The following is a 27,895-nucleotide window of genomic DNA, read 5'->3' on the forward strand; positions in this document are numbered from 1 at the left end:
TCTTCCCCCCCCCCCCTCTCTCGTTAGTGGTTCCTAGGATCAGATCCAGTGAGCAGTGTGTGTGTGTGTGTGTGTGCGCGTGCGTGCACACTCTCTTTAGGAGACGAGACGCTCACTTGTCTTGAAACCTATTCAGAAAAAAAACAGATGAAAACAAATGAACCGAGTGGGTAAAAAGCTCTCTAATTGTGCGACAAATTAAAATCATCCATATACGTTTGGCAGCGCTCGCAATGAGTAGAACCAGATCAGAGAAATGAGACGGGGAAGACAATTCGAAGGGAAAATGTATATGCTTCATTAAAGCATACACGGGGATAGCAATGGGTGAGGGCAGGCAGTATGAGATAGGCAATGTCATTTAACTCACTTCAAAACACAGTGAGAGTAAGAATTATATCTCCTAATTATAACAGATAGTTCAGTGAAGTACTGAATGAAGCCAGCTATTCACTCAGTGTGTTTTTCATCGTACAAACAGACACCCCCTCGGACGAGGAGTCATTTATTTTGGCCTCTCAGTTTTTTGTAAAAAAGGACTATAATCTGCAGGAATTCCTCTAAAAATAATGGAAATCTGTTCCCAAGTATTCCCACAAATAAAAAGATAGACATACAGTATGTGATTGTGTCTTTATTTTAAAATATATATTTTGGGCTTACTTGGTCAATTTGCAGTGTATGAATTATTTTGCAGGCCCCAGTCCGTCATCTCTGACAAAAGTGGGTCTGCGGCTGAATCTAGTTGCCTACCCCTGCCTTAGAAGTTAAGATAAGACAGCACACTAACCATCTCCAATGAAGCAGACCTTTAAGCCTCTCTGTGTCTATCATGCTTCTCTGCTACTTGAACTTTGAACAAATTAGGTACAAATCAAAACCCCTTCATCCATTTACAGTATCTCAGTTATTGACTCACTTAAAATGATCATGACTGCTGATTTGTTCCATGCACAAAGCTCTCACCGGTGCCCCTCACTGGGAGCATAATGTGATCTACACAGTATAGCTGAGACCCAATTCTTTACCGTTCTTCCAAAGTGTGCACACACTTTCTCGCATGGACTTCACAATGGGGTAAACTCCTTCCAGCCAATGCTTACACCATTCCTATGCGTTATAATCTGTGACAGGGAGTGTGCAAGTGTACACTTCTGGAAAAAAGTGGAGAATCGGGACATAGCCAATGAGAAAGCAAGCTTAGAGACTGTGAATAAGGTACCTCAGGTGGTCCAGACAATGGTACAGCCTACACATTGACAACTTGAGGAAGTACAGTAGAGCTTGATAAAAAAAGATTGTGTAACGCACAACTCACTAACAGGAATACTTTTTTTAAATCTTTTTTTTTTAACCTTTATTTAACTAGGCAAGACAGTTAAGAACAAATTCTTATTTTCAATGACAGCCTAGGAACAGTGAACTGCCTGTTCAGGGGCAGAACAACAGATTTGTACCTTGTCAGCTTGGGGGTTTGAACTTGCAACCTTCCGGTTACTAGTCCAACGCTCTAACCACTAGGCTACCCCTGCCGCCCCACTTGACTGGTATGATACTCAATGTACATCAGAATGTAGCCATATAGCTATAAAATGTCGATATTTGACTAAGAAATAGTCTATCAGACTAAAGAAAAACAGTATAGACAACACTATGAAGTGAAGAGGGCCTTACTTCCGGTTACTAGTCCAACGCTCTAACCACTAGGCTACCCCTGCCGCCCCACTTGACTGGTATGATACTCAATGTACATCAGAATGTAGCCATATAGCTATAAAATGTCGATATTTGACTAAGAAATAGTCTATCAGACTAAAGAAAAACAGTATAGACAACACTATGAAGTGAAGAGGGCCTTACTTTGCACATGATAAACTCTCAGATCTACCGGTCTCTCGATTTCAAGGACATGCCAAATATGAGGGATATGAGACCATACAATGAAGAAAAGCTTTGAAACGTCTATGCATCTATCTGGTGCTCCAAATGGAATTAAGTATAAACTCCTAAAAGGCTTGTAAAAAAAAAAAAAGAAGGCATTTCAACTTTAACAATGTTGAGTATGTTGTGTCAGGTAATGAATGTTTAAAACTGTATGCATTCATCTCACACCACTGATATTTCAACAACAACAAAAAATGAAGTCTGAAAATGATTTCCCTTCAAAATAATCATGGCAGAGAATTCAAACATTTTATCTTCATTTCTCTCCTCGCCTCCCTCGCTCTTCTTCCATTACCCTAATGCCCTTGACTGGAGAGCAGAGGACCCAGACGCCCAGGGGAGGGAAACATGGGTAGAACTGAATTAGAGGGGGGAGGGGTGCGAGATGATAGAGAATGGAGGGATGGAAACAGCGTGAATAGAGGAAAGAAGGATGGGATCCATTCAAATTAGAGGGTGTACAATTAATTTAAAAATCCATTATTTTAATTAATCAAATATTTATTTTGGGGGGGAAGAATCTGAAAGCAAAGCTAAGATGCTGTAATAAACAAGTCGAATCCAGACAGGAAAAATAAGGATGATGTGAACACATATCACATACTTACAAAAAAAAACAAGCAAAAACAGGACTTATTGGATCCTCACACAATAGTTTCTGTTTACAATTCAAAAAGCATACAACATGAATAAAACAAAAGTACACGTAATTCTACATGCTACAAATTACACTACAATCCCATGCATTTGCCCAAAGCGGACTTGCTGAAAAATAAAATAGTAAGATGAGAGGAATACCAACCAATCCTTGAAGCCTATTTCATATTCCTACATAGCAACAAGGACAAAGGGCTTCTTTTCTATTCATATTTCGTGGTCATTGGCCTCGATTGTCAGTGACCTTAAATAACTAACAAACACCTTTACGCCTGTAAACGGCACCCTATTCCCTATGTAGTGCACTACTTTTGACAAGGGCCCATAGGGCTCTTTATAGAGAATAGGGTGCCATTCCGGCTACACCTAGGTCTCTTTATGTTGCTCCTAACACTCATACACTCCCCTCTATCAAAGCCAGTGGCTTTTCAGGACATGATAACTGGAGTTTCGACATGGACCCTGAGGTAGTGGAGGTGAAGCAGAGATATGTTGTTTTAAAAAGCCCTGAAAGCGAGACAGATAGGAGAGTTATTTTTGTGCACCGGTGCTGATAAGTCTTCGAATATATGCCATCTCTGGTAGGGAAACCATTTCATCCATCTCTCTGGATGGCCTCAAGTAAAGTTTGTACCAAAATGGCACATTGCTTGGTTTCATTTACCTAGGGATCGGAGAAGAGCTAATGTCTATGGCTACAATGTACACCTCTCCTACCGTTTGGACAGGTACAATACTGTTGTGTGTGTGAGCACGTTGGCAAATGCAAGTCTCAAGGGACAACAGTGTAGGGCTGATATGGCAGCGTCTTCTGTCGATCGTTGATGGCAAAAATCCATGTGGGTTTGACAAAGCTTAAATTACCATTCTCCATCAGAGCCTGTGGCAGAGAGAAAGCGAGAGTGGGAGAGAGAGAGGGGAAAATATATCAGGAGGTGGGAAACTGTTTAATTATAAAGGGGTAGAGACTGAACCCTTTGAGGGCATGAGGGTTCGCCAGCCAATATTTAAAAGGGGACAGCAAATAGTTCAACAACATATATATTTCAATAGCTAGTGACTTGGCAGAGGCACTTTCCATTGCAAATGAGCTTGCGTGGAATACAGATGTCCGTGTAACAGACCTACATCAAAAGGCAACTAACCACACACGTCCAATATCAGATCAAACATCAGCGATGTACAACAAATGGCCCCGGTGTGGGTAAACATCGCATCAAAATATTTTCCATGTCCTAGAATCTGATCTTTAAAAAAAAAAAGAAAAAAACATATCCAGGAAAAATGTACTAAATATTTCACTTAAGATAGTCATGTGGTAGCTAGAGTGTCAAAGTTATTTCATTTAAGACTTTCAATGAGGAAAATATCATGTTGCATTTCTCTTTTTGGGAGCAGATTATGCAGATTATGCAGATTATGTATTGATCACTTTACATAGATGACGAGCATTCTAACTCCCTGGAGTCATTACACTTTTTTTTTTTACAAAGACACCTTTATAAGTGTGTGTGTGTTACACAATCATGTTTGTGGTGTGAGTGTGCGCTTGCCTTCTCGTGTATCACTCTTATATTTGTGTGCGTCTGTGTGTATGCGTAACATCAAGAGGTCTTTCGAGGAAACAAAAGGGAGGTCACACTCACGTCTTCAAAGGAGTCGTGCCATCCCTCGCTGGTGACAACAAACTGGACCTTCTCACTCATGTAGTCCTCCACCGCCCTGAAGAGGGGGGGACAAAGAAAGAGAGAGATATGGGGAGGGGAAGAGGTTGAAGAGAGTGCCAAAGCTACCTGTCTCGTCTGAGATCCAAACACTGTTTTAGAAAAGGTACAATGACACACAAGCCCTCATCCGCTGATCACTTGTATTACCTCTAAAAGTACTAGTAAAGTACTACTGTTACAGGAAAATCTGCCCTACTCTCATTCTGGAGTCTTTCCTCTCCCTACCCGTTGAAGGCGATGATGTAACGCAGGAGTAGGCGTCTGTCATTGTTGGGGAACTTGCCGTAAAGGAAAAATCGCTTTCCAGTTAGGAAATCTAAAAAGGGTAGTAAGAAAATGAAAGATCAGCATGAGAGCAAGACTCCCTGCATAGCATTACAGTAATCATCATTGTTCATCACTGATGGGAAAAAAGAGAAGAAGTTGTCTGCAATTTGACAACTTGACGTTTGTGAGCGTTGTGAAAAACCAGTGTGGCTGACAGAAAAGTACTTTTTTGATTTAGAATAACATGAACAATGAGCAAGAACAAACTGACACATACAGCCAGCCAGCCAGCACAGACTGTACAGAGAGAGGCAAACAAGGTCAGACAGACAAACAGAGACAGACCTGGTAGCTCAGGGATGGGCTCGTCCTCATCGGCCTCAGCGTCAGTGTTCTCGTCAGTCGACCCTCCAAAAGGGTCCTCCTCCTCCACTCCTTTTCTCTCCTTCTCTCCTTTCTTCTGCCAACTCTCGCTTTCCACCCTGCCGACGAGAGAGAGAAAAGTTGTTTATGAAAGGGGGGTTACTGACTGACTGATGCTCTGCTGGTGTCCTTTAATGAAGCGACACCACACCTGTTCATTTTCATTAATGCTGCACAACAAATTCAACAGACAGAACCAGACATTTCTGCCCACATACAAAACAAACACCCAGGCTCTCTTCAGATTACTGAAAGAGCTCGAGGGGAATATTTGATGCAAGACCATTTCAGTTTTAGACTTGTATTGATGCTCTACAACAAAAATAACTAATGAATCAAATGATGAATCAAAATGAGAACAATCTGGGCCTCCCGGGTGGGGAGGGCCTCCCGGGCTGCATCGCAGTCCTAGCTGTGCCACCAAAGACTCTGGGTTCGAGCCCAGGCTCTGTCGCGACCGGGAGGCCCATGGGGCAGCGCACAATTGGGCCAGCGTCGTCCGGGTTCGGGAGGGTTTGGCCGGCAGGGATATCCTTGTCTCATCACGCACTAGAGACTCCTGTGGCGGGCCGGGCACAGTGCACGCTGACCAGGTCGCTAGGTGTATGGGTGTTTCCTCCGACACATTGGTGCGGCTGGCTTCCGGGTTGGATGTGTGCTGTGTTAAGAAGCAGTGCGGCTTGGTTGGGTCGTGTTTCAGAGGACGCATGGCTCTCGACCTTCGCCCCTCCCGAGTCCGTACGGGAGTTGCAGCGATGAGACAAGACGGTAACTACTAACAATTGGATACCACGGAATTGGGGAGAAAAAGGGTCTAAAATAAATTAAAAATCTCTCTCCAACCTACCTACTCCCGCCAACATGAGGATCAAGTTATCTTGGTCCCAGACCTTTGTGCTGTCTGGGCAACTCCTAAATGTCACTGGGCAACTCCTAAATGTCACTGGGCAACTCCTAAATGTCACTGGGCAACTCCTACGGTCACTGGGCAACTCCTACGGTCACTGGGCAACTCCTACGGTCACTGGGCAACTCCTACGGTCACTGGGCAACTCCTACGGTCACTGGGCAACTCCTACGGTCACTGGGCAACTCCTACGGTCACTGGGCAACTCCTACGGTCACTGGGCAACTCCTACGGTCACTGGGCAACTCCTACGGTCACTGGGCAACTCCTACGGTCACTGGGCAACTCCTACGGTCACTGGGCAACTCCTACGGTCACTGGGCAACTCCTACGGTCACTGGGCAACTCCTACGGTCACTGGGCAACTCCTACGGTCACTGGGCAACTCTGATAGCACAGAGATCTGAGACCAGGCTAGGGCAGAGGCACTGTCAACCCAGAGGAACCGCAATAGGAATGGCTTCGACACCTGCTACAGTCAAATATGAATAATATCCCACTCATGTTCATTTGATGGTGTTAGTTACCTCTTCAGCTCATCCTCCGTGTCCATGCCAGACTCATCTTCTGTGGGATACAGGAGAATAACATATTATTACATCAGAAGAACATAACCTACATCAGAAGCATACCATCTTAGCAACCTACATCTTACCTAACTAACCTACATCGGGTCATATTAGTCTATACTATGCTGTAGAAACATTTGTAAGTGCTTCTCAGAGTGCTTCTCAGAATGCATCTCTCCCTCCACCATGCGCACAGTGGGAAGAGGGAGTGAGAGTCAGCAGCCGACCGAGAAACAGGGACAGGCAGATAGTTTTATAACGGGAATCAAGATAATGCATAGGCTATTTCTGTTGACCAAATGGTTTTAGAACCATCTGCAGGAACGTTGTGCAGCAAAATCACGGTCATTTGAGGTTTGTCATCCCAGCTCTAATGGCGGTGTGTATAATGGAAACCTGGTTCATCTGCGTCTGTGGAAACACCATACAGATCCTCCTCCTCTTTCTTGATGGGGGTCTTTCTGGGAGTGGGTTGCCGTTCTTCTTCTCTCCTCTTTTGTGGAGTCTGCCAACGAGGGAGAGGGCAGTATGGGGGTGGGAATAGGACAAATACAATCATGTAAATCAGAACCATTACAATTATTTGAAGCAGTGTTTTTGTTCTTAGGCAATCATGTCACGGCATACTGCTAGGTCATGGAATGGCTTAAGAATCCCATACCCTCCTCTCTTTTTCCTCCTCACTCTCATCGTCGCTCCCCTCCGAGCTGGACTCCGCTCCGTCCATCAGGTACCTGGCAGAAAGAGAGAAATGCGGGAAGAAGAGAAAGATCGTTTAAAATAGAGAAATACAAAAAAGGGGTGAGGGGAAAAGAAGCAAAACAATAAGTGTTGAAAACATCTGATTGGGTAAACAAGAAGACTCCCATTAGATGGGCAGCAAAGGAACGATCACACTGGCTGGAATTTTACGCAAAGGTTCAAATGTTGGAAGAACAACATTTGAAGGGTGCAGAAAAGTACTTCATGTTCCAGACAGACACAAAAGGTTAGCCAGACACAGGTCACACACACACACAGTACCAGAAAACAGCACCATTGACAGCACAGTCAATGCATCCACATAATTCCCTCTTCCTGTTAAGTGGATTTGTTTGACACTTGGAGGTGGTTCTGTCCCCCACAATTATGTATTTGCAGTATGTAAATTGAACTGGGTGATATGGACAAAATAAATGAACTGATGCAATACAGATAAATAGATTGATAAGTTTAACAATGTGCATCGCGTGTCCCATTAACAATCACCCATATTAACAAAACGTATTTAATTTCAAACTTCACATTTCCTTAGCATAGGCTACTTACTGTAATGAACGATATCCGCAAAATGCCTGGGATAAGTGATCGCTGTGGTCGGTTTATCTTTCCAGCTCCAAAGTAAATATATATTTTATACACTATTGTAAATGGAATTGTACATGTTGTTTTGCAAATGTTAAAGTGCTACTACGCAGACAGGGTGGAAACACATTTATGCACTACCTGGAATCTGAAGAGCTAAGTTCCGTGAGGAATTCATAAGGCAGTCAAACTAAACAAAGTATATGGATTTGACATCACATTATTTACTGGGCCTATATCTATTCTCAACCTCTACCTCCGTACCACCAATAGAACATGACATACTGTCTACTGCAGTATCAAAGTCATGTGCTGACAAGACAAATGCCCTTTTTGAAGTGGAACCAAGCCATTCACACCAGTAAATAGGTTTTACAACACCTATCAAGGGGTGCCAGTCCCCTCTGAGCCACCCCACAGAAAGGGACAGAGGGTCCTATGACGAGCCAGCGTGGCAGTGTGGTGCCAGTGTGGTGTCAGTGTGGTGGCAGTGCCCTTAAGGGAAAGCCCTTAACCTGGTCCACTCAGGCACGACTAAACCGCTAATGTGCACTATGAAAAATGTAAGTGGCTTAAATCGCATTAGATTAGGCCGTCCTTGAAGCGAATACATTACGGAATAAAACAATAAGTCTGGATGAGGAGAGAGGGAGGGGCGGCGGAGAAAAGCGTGTGGCTGTGGCACCCAGATGAAATGGAGCCTCAGCCTTGACAGCGGCGTTGCTAACCCTCTCACACACACACATCATTCTCAATCAAAGATGCATTACCTTTTACACAAACACACACTCTCCAGCCCCTCAAGTCACCAAGACGACCGCTAAGATGGAAATACGGCTATCAAGGGTCATCACTACTCACACGGTTACCGCTCTATTCTGTGCTTTGATTCCTCATATCCTACAGCACTGTTTAGATTGGAAAATGAAGGAGTAGAGGGTTTCCTAACGTTGTGTAGCATGTGCACACACACACACACACGACTGGCTAAATGCTTAGCTTACAGAGACGGGGTCTGAGACTCTGAGCTTCTCAATCCTCTTAGGACACTTCACTTCATATGCAGTGTGGCGAATTACCTAAGGAAATGTATTGAATTGAGTTAAGGAATAGAATTCTCAAAGCTTTACCAGAGGGTAGGTCCTAAAGGAAAACTTATCCTCCCTCTATGGAGAGCAGTGCGCAAGAGTGATTTGTTTACCTCTGCACTCAGAGGTCTCCGGAAGGCTAAGTATTTCATCTGAATTGAGTGGGAAAAGAATTAGTCTCGATGTCAGGGCCAAAAAAAGAATCAAAGCAGATCAAAACATTTACTGTATGACTGTGAGCACATTTAATATGTTAATGTGCCTTTTTGATTAATTACTTCTACAATAAAATCAGATTGATCAATATATCTGATTGTTGATTCAGGTAAATGACGAGCCAAGGGCCGACGAAATATCAAATAATAAAAGTAGCAAAAATATAGTGGACTAACATTGTGATGTTGAATAGCTAGCCACTGTATTCAATTGGCTATTGTATTCAAATTCACCTCTACTGGTGATGTAACCGTGACGACAGCACTGGGATCCATTCATGGTCAATACGATCATAATTGCGACAATAATTTTTTTGTAATGTTTTTTTATTTAAACTTTATTTAACTTCTCATTTAAAATGATGGCCTACCAAAAGGCCTCCTGTGGGAAATTATGCACAATCTGAGGGGAGGAATAAAGTTGTATTTTATCAGTTAAATTTTTCCTTTCATCCAAAAATTCCAATTATGAAAAGGTCAAGGGCTTTACCGGAAGAAAATGGTTATATGCACAACACTAGTTTTCATCACAATTTGTTATCTAAGGTAATAATGGTAAAGAAAAAATAATATTTAGGGAATAGAGTGAAATTTGGGACATAACCTAGTTTGTGATTGCTAAAAGGGAATCTAAAAAGTTTTCCGAGGCACTTCAGATGTTACCAACGGACGGACCCTTCAATAATCTACACTAACGCAAAGTTCTTATTTATTCCCCATTCATTCCATTTTGTTGCCGGTTTATCTTGATGCCACGTGAGGGAAGTGTGCTAGCGTGTGCCCCTCTCCTCTTTTCTGTTCCCTCCTTTCATTTTGAAGTGTTCACGTAAGGACAAAAGGCACAGAACATTTAGATGCATAACAGTGTTTTTCTGGTTTGAGTTGGGCTGTGTGTTTGTGTATGAGCGTGTAACGACTGTCTCTGTGTTTGAGTATGCATGTGTCTACATCTCTGTGTGTGTGTGTGTGTGTGTGTGGTGTGTGTGTGTGTACGAGCACTAGTCTTCTTCAAAGGAAGTGGACCCTTTAATTATCCATAGCAGATGCAGCTTTTAAATAAGAAATAAATCATTAGAGCTCCGCACTCCAAACAAGAGCTGCACAATGGAGACGAGATGGCTTGGATGGATGAGGAAGGAGGACAGACGAGTGGAAGGCATGAGTGATTCTCTATACAAAAAGGAGAGTGGTAGAGGGAGATGGCAAGCAGTCTCCAGCAGAGGTGGTCAGTAAACACAGCCAAATAATGGTGGTAGTGTGTGTAGAATTCTGATGCTAACGCAGAGAAAAATACACACAATTAGCGTGTTAATAGCTCAACAGTGTTAATTAGACTTATTTCCGCAACACCCTCTTACAACAGTACTTGATCAATTCGGCAAACCTCTTTCGAATTAGATGATCCGATATTAATTTGTTTATGAGGGTCAATTACAGAGACGTGATGTCAATACTGTCAGACTAAAAAAATTAGCGCATTGTACAGGAGTAGGGAACAGTGTAGAAAAATATGGTGGAGGTGACTGAAGCCGGCAGCATTCACTGGGACCTGACCTAGCCTAGAAAGTACCAGACCTGGGTTCAAATACATGCATATTTACACTGAACAAAAATATAAACGCAACATATGAAGTGTTGGTCCCATGTTTCATGAGCTGAAATAAAAGATCCCCAAAAATGTTCAGACCCACAAAAAGCTTTTCCCTCTCAAATTTTGTGCACAAATTTGTTTACATCCCTGTTAGTGAGCCTTTCTCAGTTGCCAAGGTAATCCATCCACCTGGCAGGTGTGGTATATTAAGAAGCTGATTAAACAGAATGATCATTGCACAGGTGCACCTTGTGCTGGGGACAATAAAAGGCCACTAAAATGTGCAGTTGTCACAACCACGCTAGTGCAGGATGTCGGCATCTGGCTTCTTCACATGCGAGATCGTCTGAGGGGGGTGCTGAGGAGTATTTATATCAGTAATTAACCCTTTTTAGGAAAAACTCATTCTGATTGGCTGGGCCTGGCTCCCAAGTGGGTGGGCCTATGTCCTCCCAGGCACACCCATGGCTGCACCCCTGTCAGTGGTGAAATCCATAGATTAGGGTCTAATTTATTTTAATTGACTGATTTCCATATATGAACTGTAACTCAGTAAAATCTTAGAAATTGTTGCAGCTGCGCTTATATTTTTGTTGTGTAAGTATTTGAAAATACACTTTTCTGTGTATTTGAGTAATTTGAAATACACAGCCCAAAACAACTACCTTAAATATAAGTAGTTATAAATGCATGTCAATACATTTCAAACGTATTTTCAATACATTCCAAAATTCAACTTGTATTTAATTTTTTTTTGTCACAATACTTTGTTTGAAATGTATTTGAAATGAGGTCTTACTGAAATACAAATAGTATTTGAAACCAGGTCTGGTAACTACCCGTGGAAGCAGTGATTTCACCTCAGGCGACAGACAAGAAGTGAAGACCTTATGTGAAAGGCAGTTTCACTTTGAAGAGCGGTGCGGTAAGAAACCCTCAAATACCCTTTTCATATTATCTGAGGCCTTGCTTTGACTAACTCGAGAATCAATACACATAGTTTAGACTGAAGAGAGATCTTCATTGAGCCCGCTTGTAGTGACAAGAATCATCAGTGGAAGTTAGACTGATTCCATCACAGCAGGCTTCAACTCTTCAAGGTAACACTCTTCAGTGAGCTGCATATGTACAGGTAAAGCCTTGGCAATAGGTGTTTTTATAAACACCATTAACTGCCAACTTCACTTAATTCGCTGAATTCAAAGACCGTTATAATGGCTGCTTTCTGATAGAGAATGGGTCAAAGAACTCATTTATTTGAAGCAGACTTTTCAATACCACAGTCTATCTTCTCTTTCAGTTTTTATAAACACAGCAAAAAAAGAAAACATCCCTTTTTCAGGACCCTGTCTTTCAAAGATAATTCATAAAAATCCAAATAACATCACAGATCATTGTAAAGGGTTTAAACACCGTTTCCCATGCTTGTTCAATGAACCATAAACAATTAATGAACATGCAGCTGTGGAACGGTCATTAAGACACTAACAGCTTACAGACGGTAGGCAATTAAGGTCAGTTATGAAAACTTAGGACACTAAAGAGGCCTTTCTATTGACTCTGAAAAACACCAAACGAAAGATGCCCAGGGTCCCTGCTCATCTGCGTGAACGTGCCTTAAGCATGCTGCAAGGAGGCACGAGGACTGCAGATGTGGCCAGGGCAATACATTGCAATTTCTGTACTGTGAGACGCCAAAGACAGCACTTCAGGGAGACAGGACGGACAGATGATCGTCCTCATAGTGGCAGACCAAGTGTAACAACACCTGCACAGGATCGGTACATCCGAACATCACACCTGCGGGACAGGTATAGGATGGCAACAACAACTGCCCCGAGTTACACCAGGAACGCACAATCCCTTCATCAGTGCTCAGACTGTCGCAATAGGCTGAGAGAGGCTGGACTGAGGGCTTGCAGGCCTGTTGTAAAGGCAGGTCCTCACCAGACATCACCGGCAACAACGTCGCCTATGGGCACAAACCCACCATCGCTGGACCAGACAGAACAAAGTGCTCTTCACTGACGAGTCGCGGTTTTCTTTCACCAGGGATGATGGTCTGACTTTGCGTTTATCGACGAAGGAATGAGCGTTACACCGAGGCCTGTACTCTGGAGCGGGATCGATTTGGAGGTAGCAGGTCCGTCATGGTCTGGGTCGGTGTGTCAAAACATCATCGGACTGAGCTTGTTGTCATTGCAGGCAATCTAAACACTGTGCGTTACAGGGAAGACATCCTCCTCCCTCATGTGGTACCCTTGCTGCAGGCTGATCCTGACATGACCCTCCAGCATGACAATGCCACGAGCCATACTGCTTGTTCTGTGCGTGATTTCCTGCAAGACAGGAATGTCAGCCACGGCCAGACAAAGCGCGGATCTCAATCCCATTGAGCACGTCTGCGACCTGTTAGATCGGAGGGTGAGGGCTAGGGCCATTCCCCCCAGAAATGTCTGGGAACTTGCAGGTGCCTTGGTGGAAGAGTGGGGTAACATCTCACAGCAAGAACTGGCAAATCGGGTGCAGTCCATGAGGAGATGCACCTCAGTACTTAATGCAGCTGGTGGCCACACCAGATACTGACTGTTACTTTTGATTTTGACCCCCACTTTGTTCAGGGACACATTATAGCTTTTCTGTTAGTCACATGTCTGTGAAACTTGTTCAGTTTATGTCTCAGTTGTTGAACCTTGCTATGTTCATACAAATATTTACAATATTTACACATGTTTTTTTCCAGCGAACTTAATATTTGACAGTTAGGACGTTTCTTTTTTTGCTGAGTTGACCATCCTCCCCTCTCTCTGCCTCCCTCCATCTCCCCCTCCCTCCCCTTACTGTTTGAAGGAGATCTTCTGCTTCCTCTTGTGACAGTCCAGCACCCACTCCTTCCGAACGATGACGCCCCCTGCTGACTTCACCTGGCTGTACTTGGGGGTGTTGGAGAAGGCACAGCTGGATGAAGCAGATGATAAACCCTTGGTTAGCACAGCAGCATCCCAGATGGCACTCTATTCCCTATATCGTACACTACTTTCGACCACAGTCCAAAGGGACCGTGGCTACATCCAAATATGGCACCCTATTCCCTGTATAGTGCAATAAATAGGTTGCCCTATGGGATGCAGGCACTGGACGGAAGCCAGGGACAGCCCACTGCTACTATGGGAGAGCGTGATTAGGCCAATGTGGGTCACATGGTCTGCTTTGCTTTCCATGCTGTTATTGTAATACTCCTGTAGTTACACTAATCTTGGATGTATATGGTATGGAGACTATACTTGATAATATTACTCCTAAAAATATTACTACCACTATAATACTAGCCCCATTTCCACAAAATTCTTGTTGACCTGTTTCCAATATGTTTTAACCTCACTCTATTATCATTTTCATGCATCTTTAATTGACCAATATGTATTCAGATTACAATGAGAACCCAACTAAGGAGTACTTCCCAAACTACAACCTCCCAGTTCCAGCACCCTCCATCTCTTCCACTCACATGAGGTGTGTGGCGTCAGGGGTCCAGTCAGAGTGGTACTTGGCCCCCATGGCCAGGGCCTTGTCCCTCAGGTCCCCCCGGAAGGGGTTCTGGAAGCCGCTCAGCACAAACACCACCCCCTCCATGATCTTGTTGATGGGAACAGGGGCATCAGAGGAGCTGGACTGGGCTTTGGAGGGTTTGGGTCTGGACTTGGCTTCTGGTTTGGGCAGGCTCTCCTTCTTCTTGGTGTCTGGGGTATTCTGGGCAGGGGAGGCTGGGGTGAAAAGTATGACAGAGGTGAGGAGAGTGGAAAATAGTTATATATTCTATCAGAGTATTTGCATTGATTTATTAAACTTTCTTTATTCACACAAGCATAGGTGAAAAAGGTGTAGAGTGAGTCAGTGAGTGGCTGGCTGACTGACTGACTTGCAGGGTGTCTTTACCTTTGTCAGTGCTGGGGCTGGGAGTACTGGCTGTGCTGGGTTTCACCTTGGGTTTCGGGGTGGTAGTGCCCAGTTCAGGGGAGCCCATAGGGCTGGGTTTCTTTGAGGGGGGCGGAGCGAGGGCAGACCGGCGCTCTTTACTGAACTCAAACTTCCTCTTCACTGGTGCCTAAGAAATAGGAGAGGATGGATAAAGCAATTTGGCCTTATGGTAAAACCATGAAAGAAATGTGTCCTCAAAGAGCAAAGCTGCTTTTCAAAAACTGCTGAAACTGCTTATCATTTCTAGAAGTGGGATAATCGACAAAAATTAGCAGAGAAAAACAAACAAGCAAACAAATGCAGGTCCTAATTATGTTTACACTTATGCAAATGCATTTATAAGTGAGTAACATCGCCTCTTGCTTGAAAGAATGATCTCTCTCTCTGAGCCTCTGAAAAAAAAATGTGCCACAAGCAAAACATATACCTCCATACTGTGTCATCTCTTTTCATTATTGATGATTTACAATGTTTACATTAAATCTATACTACATTAGCTATGAGGGTGCAGTCTACCGAACAATCACCTTGTACCTCTTTTTAAAGTAATCAATATGGTCTGCCTCTCAAATGGCACCCTATTCCCTATATTGTGCACTACCTTTGACCAAGGCCCATAAGGCGCTTGTCAAAACTAGTGCACTATATAGGAATATAATAAGGTGCCATTTGGGACATATAGTATCATAGTATCATAGCCTGGAGTTTCACGTCAGTTCACACTAGCCTGGAAGGACTTAATGAATGATTCACCATCAGTTCTGGTCTTAGAGAAGCCAATGATGCATCACTATGGGCTCTGATCAAAACTAGTGCACTATATAGGGATTACGGTGCCATTTGGGGGACATACCAAGCCTTGGTCCTTACCTGTGGTGGGGGAGAGCTGGAAGACGGTGGGGCTGAGGAGTGGCCAGACCCAGACCCAGACTGCAGGGCGGCAGATGCATAGCTGAGCTTCTCAGTCTGTGGCGAAACTGTGGGGGAGAAGAGGTGATGAGATTGTGAGAGAAGTTGGGAAATATTGTTTCACATTTCTCACCCCACCAGCATACCTTATGGTGCTTTTCGCTCACGCACTCAATCACGCCACATCAATGCGCACTAATAAACCTGCAATGTGAAATCAGCTGTAACTAGGCCTTTAGCTTGAGTACAGGAGTAGTACCCTTGAGCGCTGGGCTGCCTTTGGAGGTGCTCTCTCTGTTGAAGAAGAGGCTGCCTGGCTGAAGACTAGGGCAAGCCGAGGGGGCCTCATCCTTCACCCGAAACTGGCCAAGCTTGGTCAACTTCTGTCATGGGGCAAGAGATGTTAGTGTTGGGAGAGAGTCTGATCAAGTCAGTCATGTTAGGAAAGCACAGGACATTGTACATAAACATCATTTTTGATGGTATGAATTCAAGTTAGTTCACTCAAATCAAAGGAAGTTTTGCAAAAAAGTTGTCTACTCTCTAGATGAGTCCACAGCCTAGCCCATCTGTTGTGTGGATCCAGCTATATGCCAATCCCAAATGATTGGGGAAGACAAGCACCAACTAATAAAACAGTACCCGTTGGAGCATATTACAGGATATGTGCAACAGATGGTTGCATTTGGACTTATATGTAAGATCACTTTAATGGTCAGAAAACATGTAATTCAACTTGAGTTAAACTCTGCAAGCATTTTGATTTTATGATATAGTTTTATAGTGAATGAGTCTATTGAGTCAGTCTCAGTGGAGAGTGGGTTATGTAGAAGGTTAAAGATGACGGCTGAGCTTCTCTTACCGGTGTTGGTGTGGTTGGTAGATCACTTTTTTCTGATGGTGAATTGAACTTCACGAAGGCCACCCCGTATGCTATGCTCTGAGGGTGGAAAATGCCATTTGTCGTCATGTCATTCCAATCGGAATCATTTTCATAAGGGTGAACAATAGGAACTGTGCTGAGACTAGGGCTGTGACAGTAACTGAATAACCGTGAGGCTGACGGTTATGGATGAAGACTGTCATTAAAACTGACGGTTATGGATGAAGACTGTCATTAAAATAACCGTTCAAACAATTTAAAAATAGGCCAACATTTATTTGAGGATTTTAAAATGTTTTATTAACTTTATTTTCATGGAGATAAACTTTACCGAATAGCGGAAACTTTTACTAATGATTATAAGCAAATGTTTTGCTAACAGTGTCTACAAAATGTTCTCCATCTCCTCTTTCCAACTTTCCTTTGATGTTTGAGCAGCTAATCTCTAGATGCACGGGGGTGGAGAGTGCTATAGGCTATGGCAAAAAAAATCATTGATGTGTGGACTTTCTTTCATAAAATGGATGTTTTCATTGCTTGCTAATAAATAAATACATTGTTATTTAAAAAAAGGTTGGATGTGTCTGACTATTCATTAATCGCGCTGACAGAAACAAACATCTTTCTGGTAAGAAGAGGGGCGGGGGCGTATGCCTCATGGCCAACGTGACATGGTGTGATGAAAGAAACATACAGGAACTCAAATCCTTCTGTTCACCTGATTTAGAATTCCTCACAATCAAATGTAGACCGCATTATCTACCAAGAGAATTCTCTTCGATTATAATCACAGCCGTATATATCCCCCCCAAGCAGACACATCGATGGCTCTGAACAAACTTTATTTAACTCTCTGCAAACTGGAAACGATTTATCCGGAGGCTGCATTCATTGTAGCTGGGGATTTTAACAAGGCTAATCTGAAAACAAGACTCCCTAAATTTTATCAGCATATCGATTGCGCAACCAGGGGTGGAAAGACCTTGGATCATTGTTACTCTAACTTCCGCGACGCATTTAAGGCCCTGCCCCGCCCCCCTTTCGGAAAAGCTGACCACGACTCCATTTTGTTGATCCCTGCCTACAGACAGAAACTAAAACAAGAGGCTCCCACGCTGAGGTCTGTCCAACGCTGGTCCGACCAAGCTGACTCCACACTCCAAGACTGCTTCCATCACGTGGACTGGGAGATGTTTCGTATTGCGTCAGATAACAAAATTGACGAATACGCTGATTCGGTGTGCGAGTTCATTAGAACGTGCGTTGAAGATGTCGTTCCCATAGCAACGATTAAAACATTCCCTAACCAGAAACCGTGGATTGATGGCAGCATTCGTGTGAAACTGAAAGCGCGAACCACTGCTTTTAATCAGGGCAAGGTGTCTGGTAACATGACCGAATACAAACAGTGCAGCTATTCCCTCCGAAAGGCTATCAAACAAGCTAAGCGCCAGTACAGAGACAAAGTAGAATCTCAATTCAACGGCTCAGACACAAGAGGCATGTGGCAGGGTCTACAGTCAATCACGGACTACAGGAAGAAATCCAGCCCAGTCACGGACCAGGATGTCTTGATCTCAGGCAGACTAAATAACTTTTTTGCCCGCTTTGAGGACAATACAGTGCCACTGACACGGCCTGCAACGAAAACATGCGGTCTCTCCTTCACTGCAGCCGAGGTGAGTAAGACATTTAAACGTGTTAACCCTCGCAAGGCTGCAGGCCCAGACGGCATCCCCAGCCGCACCCTCAGAGCATGCGCAGACCAGCTGGCCGGTGTGTTTACGAACATATTCAATCAATCCCTATACCAGTCTGCTGTTCCCACATGCTTCAAGAGGGCCACCATTGTTCCTGTTCCCAAGAAAGCTAAGGTAACTGAGCTAAACGACTACCGCCCCGTAGCACTCACATCCGTCATCATGAAGTGCTTTGAGAGACTAGTCAAGGACCATATCACCTCCACCCTACCTGACACCCTAGACCCACTCCAATTTGCTTACCGCCCAAATAGGTCCACAGACGATGCAATCTCAACCACACTGCACACTGCCCTAACCCATCTGGACAAGAGGAATACCTATGTGAGAATGCTGTTCATCGACTACAGCTCGGCATTCAACACCATAGTACCCTCCAAGCTCGTCATCAAGCTCGAGACCCTGGGTCTCGACCCCGCCCTGTGCAACTGGGTACTGGACTTCCTGACGGGCCGCCCCCAGGTGGTGAGGGTAGGCAACAACATCTCCTCCCCGCTGATCCTCAACACTGGGGCCCCACAAGGGTGCGTTCTGAGCCCTCTCCTGTACTCCCTGTTCACCCACGACTGCGTGGCCACGCACGCCTCCAACTCAATCATCAAGTTTGCGGACGACACAACAGTGGTAGGCTTGATTACCAACAACGACGAGACGGCCTACAGGGAGGAGGTGAGGGCCCTCGGAGTGTGGTGTCAGGAAAATAACCTCACACTCAACGTCAACAAAACTAAGGAGATGATTGTGGACTTCAGGAAACAGCAGAGGGAACACCCCCCTATCCACATCGATGGAACAGTAGTGGAGAGGGTAGCAAGTTAAGTTCCTCGGCATACACATCACAGACAAACTGAATTGGTCCACTCACACAGACAGCATCGTGAAGAAGGCGCAGCAGCGCCTCTTCAACCTCAGGAGGCTGAAGAAATTTGGCTTGTCACCAAAAGCACTCACAAACTTCTACAGATGCACAATCGAGAGCATCCTGGCGGGCTGTATCACCGCCTGCTATGGCAACTGCACCGCCCTCAACCGTAAGGCTCTCCAGAGGGTAGTGAGGTCTGCACAACGCATCACCGGGGGCAAACTACCTGCCCTCCAGGACACCTACACCACCTGATGTCACAGGAAGGCCATAAAGATCATCAAGGACATCAACCACCCGAGCCACTGCCTGTTCACCCCGCTATCATCCAGAAGGCGAGGTCAGTACAGGTACATCAAAGCTGGGACCGAGAGACTGAAAAACAGCTTCTATCTCAAGGCCATCAGACTGTTAAACAGCCACCACTAACACTGAGTGGCTGCTGCCAACACACTGACACTGACTCAACTCCAGCCACTTTAATAATGGGAATTGATGGGAAATGATGTAAATATATCACTAGCCAATTTAAACAATGCTACCTTATATAATGTTACTTACCCTACATTATTCATCTCATATGCATACGTATATACTGTACTCTATATCATCGACTGTATCCTTATGTAATACATGTATCACTAGCCACTTTAAACTATGCCACTTTGTTTACATACTCATCTCATTTGTACACACTGTACTTGATACCATCTACTGTATCTTGCCTATGCTGCTCTGTACCATCACTCATTCATATATCCTTATGTACATATTATTTATCCCCTTACACTGTGTACAAGACTGTGTCTTGGAATTGTTAGTTAGATTACTTGTTATTACTGCATTGTCGGAACTAGAAGCACAAGCATTTCGCTACACTCGCATTAACATCTGCTAACCATGTGTATGTGACAAATAATTTGATTTGATTTGATTTAATTATGCAACAGGAGTCGACAATGTTGTTCTGGCTCTGAGGCCTATAATACACTAATGTGTCGAATGGAAAATGTGCCAATCCTCTCCAATCTGGCATGGTATAATTTGATTCGGAATCTTTTCTTAATTTAAAGACTTATCTACGCTGGTCAGGCCCAGTCCTGGCTGATATGCAGCTCTAGTCGTTGTTGCTCCTGGACGTTTACACGTCACAATAACAGCACTTAGTCACCCGGAGCAGCTCTAGCAGGGCAGAAATTTGACAAACACACTTGTTGGAAAGGTGGCATCCTATGACGGTGCCACGTTGAAAGTCACTGAGCTCTTCAGTAAGGCCCTTTGCCAATGTTTGTCTATGGAGATTGCATGGCTGTGTGCTCAATTTTATACACCCGCCAGCAACAGGTGTGGCTGAAATAGCTGATTCCACTAATTTGAAGGTGTCTCCACATACTTTTGTATATATATATAGTGTACTTGTCCTGCTTCTTGTAAATGTCAAATGTAGGAAAGTGCCCAGCTGGGCTTCTCAGTAAACAAAAATGTCCTTCACCTCACACAGTAGGAAGTCAACAAAGTCAGTTTTTTTATTTTTTTTATTTTTTTTAGATCCACTCAAATTATAGTCGCTCGCAATATTTGAACAATATTTTTTAACACTATCCCCCTCGATAATCAGAGTCGCAGATAAATAGGCTGTTGCGTGTATTTGTTTCTATTTTAAAGATTGTCAATTTAATCTTCATACTATATCATAGCTGTCCCCTTCATACTTTACTTCATTATAGCCTACTATCAGAAAGCTTAAGGTAGGCATAGGTTTTTTAAATACGTTTTAAGGAAAGGAGAAATATTTGCTTGTGTCTGACATACGCTGGTGGTTTTGATTGACGGGTGCAGGTTGTGTTTGTGTGTGTGTGTTTTAGTTTATTCTCTTAATAGAGTACCACAGAATGAGTCAAAATACCCATGAAAGTTATCGTTTTTCCACAATTAATTTTAGAAACACTTCAAATAAGTGTTTTGTGTAGACTTACCTTGGCTTAATGTTCTGAGAAACGTGTAAAGCTCTTTAGGACAAGGTGACTTAATATATTTGCCGGTATTTACCCCCCCAAAATGAAATGCTAATTAGCTGCTAATGTGGCTATCATAAAGAACTACAAATGCCATGATGACCTGGACGAGACTGACGATTTGAGGCAAAGGTAAGAATCTCTGGATTAACTATCTAATGTTAGCTAAATGTAGCAATGAATAAATTGGCTACATTTCTTAAAAAGTTGTCAATTCTGTGAACTGTCTTGTGCAAGTTTTAAAATTACACAACTGTTAGCAAAGGTGTCAGCTAGAGATGACATACAGGAGCTTGCAGGGATTTGTAGTTTTGCATGATGTCTACTTTTAAATTAGAGTAAATAGAGATGAATATATTGCTAAAAGTCACATTGTCCAAGAGAGATTTACATGGTTATCAAAACGTCACCCCAGGGTAAGCCTTCACGAAACACAGCCCTTATTTTAAGTGTTTCTAAAAAACCCTATGGGAAAAATGAATGGTGGAAAAAACAATTGGAACAATTTCCCTATTTGACCACAAGGTTTTATGGACACCTCTACTGTGGGGGCTCTATAGGCCTATATGTCCATTCAGAAAGTTTCCTAAAGTAGCCTGTCTGGACTCCATCTCCTTAATAAAAAATCAAACGCTCCTGTCATGATTTAATCTTGTAAAAGGCCTATTTTCAGAAGTTTAGGGTACATCATTTCTCTCATTAGTGTACTCTCTTTGAAGGTCATATGCCAATGCCATCGAATGACAGCAGCACGTATTGTGACGTTATGCGACTATTTCGGGGGAAAGTGGTAGAAAACCCATCGGAATTTGTTGCAATGATTTTGTGTGTCGAAATAGGATCTGAATAGAATGTTTTTATATGATGGAAAAACCAACAGAAAAGGACAAGGCAGACATACAGCTTTATTTTGACTCCACTAATAAGTAATAACCTAATAATAATAATAATAATAATAATAATGATATGCCATGATAATAACAAAGTTTAACAGCGTGTTTTAAATAGGTTTTATTGAGAAGCAGACCACACCCCTCCTCATTATGTCCTCGACCATGTACATTGGCCTGGCCAATTACTGTAACCTCAAATTCCAAGACCGTCAAAACCCTAGCTGAGACACTGAATGTAAGAGATGCCATTTTTCAAATAACTTGACTAATACCGCATCGCCAGGGTTGTATTGATTAGGGCACAACGTAGCAAAATGTTTTGCAATGGAAAACGAAAATGGACGTTTCTTATTGGACAAGTGTAGTTAGTCCCACCCTGTTTCAGTCCTTTTGCTGCCTAATGAATATGACCCTGGTTTACAATGACTTAGGTGGCATCATATACACACCCAAAGCTCTCTGTCCACTAAAGTTCTCTCTTAGTGGTGTGCAGCTCACCTTGTTGTACGGCTGGCTACACACAATCTTCACGCGGTCCCACTTCTCCTGAGCCTGAGCCTTCACCAGCTGGGTAGGGCCAAAGAAGCGCACACGGTTGGTGTTGGTGCTGTTACGGCTCTCCGTGGGGGACATGAAGGACGACGTGACCAGCAGAACCTGGGAGAGACAGTGAGAGGTTCTCTTAGGAATTAAGCAGCACACTATACCTAATGGTAGTGCATTCAGTGTGGTAGATATCAGCGAGGTAAACAGGTACTGCAATATACAGTAAGGGGGTGGCATACCTCATAGTCCTGGTCTTTGACAGAGGTTGAGTGTCCCACCAGCACCTCAATAAAAGCAGACCCTTCATTTCCTATGTCTATGCTGTACACCTGCTCTTCTTTCTCAAACTGAAACGATGGGGGAAAGAGCATGGGTTATTTAGTACAAACTAGGAAAAAACAAACAGGGCAATGCAATGTCACAATACATACAGTGCCTTAAGAAAAGTTCATACCCCTCGACTTATTCCACATTTTATTGTGTTACTGCCCGAATTCAAAATGGATTACATAGATTTTTTCCCCACATCCATCTACACACAATACCCCATAATGACAAAGTGAAAACATGTTTTTAGAAATGTTTGCAAATGTATTGAAAATTAAATACAGAAATCTCATTTATAAGTATTCACACCCCTGACACAATACTTTGTAGAAGCACCTTTGGCAGCGATTACAGCTGTGAGTCTTTCTGGGTGAGCTTTCCACACCTGGATTGTGCAAAAAAATTAAAATAATGTTTTCTTCAAGCTCTGTCAAATTGGTTGTTGATCATTGCTAGACAACTATTTTTCAGGTCTTGCCATAGATTTGCAAGTAGCTGTAACTCGGCCACTCAGGAACATTCACAGTCTTCTTGGTAAGCAACTCCAGTGTAGATTTGGTCTTGTGTTTTAGGTTATTAACCTGCTGAAAAGGGAATGAATCTCCCTGTGTCTGGTGGAAAGCAGAATGAACCAGGTTTTCCTCTAGAATGTTGTGTGCTTAGCTCCATTCCGTATCTTTTTTATAAACCCTTTATGACCATACATTATAGATTCCATAAGGCCTTTAGTTATGGCCTAGTTCCACCCCCCAACATTGTGGTCTGAGAAACATGGCTCATGGGCTATATATGCAGGGGTGTGAAGTAATTTGTCATTCCTGTTGGAATCAAGCTTTAGGGAGTAGGGATGTGACAATTGGAAATGTTTTCTTGTCAGTTAACAGACATTTATCGGTTTCCATTAAAACTATAAGAAAAATGCATCCAATTCCACGTGAATTCACAATGCAGATGGTCTACATGGCGCTTCACACGGAAAGAAAATTGTATCGCTGCTGCTGCTGCTCTTCCTTTTCACGTGGTACGTGTAGCTCGTTTTTGTCATCCAATCACAAGTCATCAAACCGGCACTAGGCTAAAGTCAGAGCTAGAACCTCCATGTGGCAAGTTATTAGCTCGGCATTCAACACCATAATACCCTCCAAGCTCGTCATCAAGCTCGAGACCCTGGGTCTCGACCCCGCCCTGTGCAACTGGGTACTGGACTTCCTGACGGGCCGCCCCCAGGTGGTGAGGGTAGGCAACAACATCTCCTCCCCGCTGATCCTCAACACTGGGGCCCCACAAGGGTGCGTTCTGAGCCCTCTCCTGTACTCCCTGTTCACCCACGACTGCGTGGCCACGCACGCCTCCAACTCAATCATCAAGTTTGCGGACGACACAACAGTGACAGGCTTGATTACCAACAACGACGAGACGGCCTACAGGGAGGAGGTGAGGGCCCTCGGAGTGTGGTGTCAGGAAAATAACCTCACACTCAACGTCAACAAAACTAAGGAGATGATTGTGGACTTCAGGAAACAGCAGAGAGAACACCCCCCTATCCACATCGATGGAACAGTAGTGGAGAGGGTAGTAAGTTAAGTTCCTCGGCATACACATCACAGACAAACTGAATTGGTCCACTCACACAGACAGCATCGTGAAGAAGGCGCAGCAGCGCCTCTTCAACCTCAGGAGGCTGAAGAAATTCGGCTTGTCACCAAAAGCACTCACAAACTTCTACAGATGCACAATCGAGAGCATCCTGGCGGGCTGTATCACCGCCTGGTACGGCAACTGCTCCACCCACAACCGTAAGGCTCTCCAGAGGGTAGTGAGGTCTGCACAACGCATCACCGGGGGCAAACTACCTGCCCTCCAGGACACCTACACCACCCGATGTTACAGGAAGGCCATAAAGATCATCAAGGACAACAACCACCCGAGCCACTGCCTGTTCACCCCGCTATCATCCAGAAGGCGAGGTCAGTACAGGTGCATCAAAGCTGGGACCGAGAGACTGAAAAACAGCTTCTATCTCAAGGCCATCAGACTGTTAAACAGCCACCACTAACATTGAGTGGCTGCTGCCAACACACTGACTCAACTCCAGCCACTTTAATAATGGGAATTGATGGGAAATCATGTAAAATATATCACTAGCCACTTTAAACAATGCTACCTAATATAATGTTTACATACCCTACATTATTCATCTCATATGTATACGTATATACTGTACTCTATATCATCTACTGCATCCTTATGTAATACATGTATCACTGGCCACTTTAACTATGCCACTTTGTTTACATACTCATCTCATATGTATACCTAATGGTAGTGGCAGTGCATCTCAGTGCTTGAGGCGTCGCTACAGACACCCTGGTTCGAATCCACGCTGTATCACAGCCGGACGTGATTGGGAGTCCCATAGGGTGGCGCACAATTGGCCCAGCCTCGTCCGGGTTTGGCCAGTGTAGGCAGTCATTGTAAATAAAAATGTGTTCTTAACTGATTTGCCTAGTTAAATAAAGGTTAAATTATTTTTGTATTTTTTTAGTAGATATCGAGCCTAATCAATGGAAGATGGAATTAAAATGACAGAACAAGAAGCTAAATGAGAAGGACAGACTACAACACCAAGAGCCAACAGGTAAACTGCTACTTAATAATCTGAATGGAGTTGTTACTGTAAGATTAAGAAGAGGAGAAACTGTATAGTTAAAGTTACGTAGTTTCAATTAGCTTAGCTAACATTAGCTAGCCATCTGGCTATCTAGCGTCTCTTGGTTTGATGCAGTCAATACAGGCACTATGTAATCCAGGGCTCTCCAAACCTGTTCTTGGAGAGCTACTGTCCTGTAGGCTTTCGCTCCAACTATAATCTAGAGAACCTGATGATAATAACTATCTGGTTGATAAGCCGAATCAGGTTCGTTAAAAATGGGGTTGGAGCAAAAACCTACAGGAGGGTAGCTCTCCAACTGGGGTTGAAGAGCCCTGGTGTAATCAGATGAGATGATAAATAACAAGCAATAAGTAGTCTACCAGCACACGTTGACTTGGTCGCAATCTCTCTCCCCTTCCTGCTCCCCTTGTCACTCACATTTGAGCTGCTGTTCTGCTTTTTTCCCTCCTACTAACGTTACAGCATTGTTGCGTCGGGAATTTATTAAACTGTTATTTTCTCTTTATGATGACGACGATCGGGACCTGTTAGTGGTAGTTATTCAGTTAGGGAGTGTTTCCTTAAGGTTGAAGATGCCAATTTCGTTAAAACATATGAACTTTTACACCCCTAATAGGGAAGATATTCAACAATTGATTATCTACAATCTGCATTCAGAACCACTGCTATGGTGAAGAACTCGTCAAACAAGACTACCTCAAACATCTAAACAGGAACAACCATCTCAGTACGGGTGTAATAAGTCCAACCACTTACAGATTGGAATAATTTAGGAAAATGTATGTTATTTGTCTTAGATCAATTAATTAATGTGTATGCAGAAACATACAGTATATATTAAAACAAACTATTCCAAAAATCAACATGTAACAAAGCATGCTGGGAATATAAATGGGCCACTCCCAAGTATTTTTCACCGATAGAATTAACGGAAATTAACTCCGTCGAGTAACGACAAGCGGTGTTGATTCCACTGTGATTCAAATACACTTCATTTATTCACTGCAGGTTGCGTCAATTTAAATCCAACTGGTGTTAACCCCACTAGAATCAACACTAAGATATAACACACACACAACACATTTTAACACCCTCAAATTCACTGTGTGAATTGGAGTCAGTCAATTGTTAGACAATCCCATAAAAACAGAGTGCAGAAGTAGCCTATTACCTGTATAATGACTGAGGTTTGTTTCTCCCCTGCCTTTGCTGCTTTCCATTTTCTATATGTGTCCGAGCTCAGCAGGTTGTCAGCCTTGTGAGTCTGCAAGGAAACAACAAGAATAGTTAGGACCCCATGAACTGCAATTGCCATCTGGTGTTGTTACCACTGGAAACAGGAGTTACTGTTTATATTCAAGAAGATACATTTTTGACAACAACAAAAATGACTGGGAAGTGTAGCTAGCTAGCTACTTCGAATACTATACAGTACTGAAAAAAAGCAATGTGCAGACTGTATATATAAAGGGCTAGACAGTTGACATTATGCCTCAATCAGACAGCAAGCAAACCTAGCTAGCTAACATGTTTGGAAGGTAGCAAGCGGGTTAACGAATACTGTACTAGTTAATTAGTCTAGATAGTAGTTGGAAAACTTACATTGTCTTCAGTGCTGCAAGACACGATGTGCATGAGTTTTATTTCCGGCATTTTGCGCTAGTCACTTGACTTGTCAAAAAAGTAATGCCGCTTTATTTGTGTTTTTTTCAGCTAATGAAAAGCTCTACGCTTTCAGCTAGTTAGCAATTGCCTGGTTAGCAAACAATGGAACACGTTCATGGCTAGTTTATAGCAAACAAAACACCTCTAATGCTCCATAGAAGTACACTGTTTAACATTTCTGTATTTAATATATTGTATTTTACTTCCCTGTGAATTTTATTATCATGTGAAGGCGGACAGAAACACCCGGAATGTATTTGAAGATTGAACCGTGACCACTGAATTTCACCAAATCCCTCTCAAGTCACAACCTCCAATGTAACTTCCGGTTGATATTTTATTTAGCCAATCAAATCAGTTGACGCTTTTCGTCTTCTTCTACTTTTTGTTCTTCGTGTGGTTTTCCGGTCGACTAGACGCTTTGTTGCGTGTTGCTGCTGTTCACAGTTCGAAAATAGATATACATATTGTTCACAAAAAAGGGAAATAGGGAAAAAAGGAAAATGAACAACCATCTCAAATCAGATTGTATTTGTCACATGCGCCGAATACAACAGGTATCTTTTATTGAAATGCTTACTTACAAGCCCTTAACCAACAATGCAGTTTTAAGAAAATACAACAAAAAAAGTAAGATATTAGAAAAACAAA

The 27,895-nt window shown here is 43.2% G+C and overlaps 1 protein-coding gene across 1 annotated transcript; it reads right to left on the reverse strand.

The window, feature by feature from the left end:
- Positions 1-1,756: 1,756 nt before the first annotated feature.
- Positions 1,757-27,568, reverse strand: LOC139393263 (DNA repair protein XRCC1-like). The gene is made up of 17 exons (XM_071141757.1): positions 27,182-27,568; positions 26,751-26,843; positions 22,818-22,925; positions 22,531-22,689; positions 16,482-16,559; positions 15,879-16,002; positions 15,581-15,687; positions 14,669-14,837; positions 14,241-14,496; positions 13,574-13,690; positions 7,156-7,228; positions 6,891-6,999; positions 6,453-6,492; positions 4,941-5,077; positions 4,554-4,644; positions 4,248-4,323; positions 1,757-3,481 (listed from the first exon to the last, which is right to left on the reverse strand). The coding sequence occupies exons 1-17, from the start codon at positions 27,230-27,232 to the stop codon at positions 3,374-3,376; spliced, it is 1,896 nt and encodes a 631-aa protein (XP_070997858.1). The 5' UTR covers positions 27,233-27,568; the 3' UTR covers positions 1,757-3,373.
- Positions 27,569-27,895: the final 327 nt, after the last annotated feature.

The sequence above is a fragment of the Oncorhynchus clarkii genome, chromosome 3 (genome assembly GCF_045791955.1).
Source record: "Oncorhynchus clarkii lewisi isolate Uvic-CL-2024 chromosome 3, UVic_Ocla_1.0, whole genome shotgun sequence".
Lineage (NCBI taxonomy): Eukaryota > Metazoa > Chordata > Actinopteri > Salmoniformes > Salmonidae > Oncorhynchus > Oncorhynchus clarkii.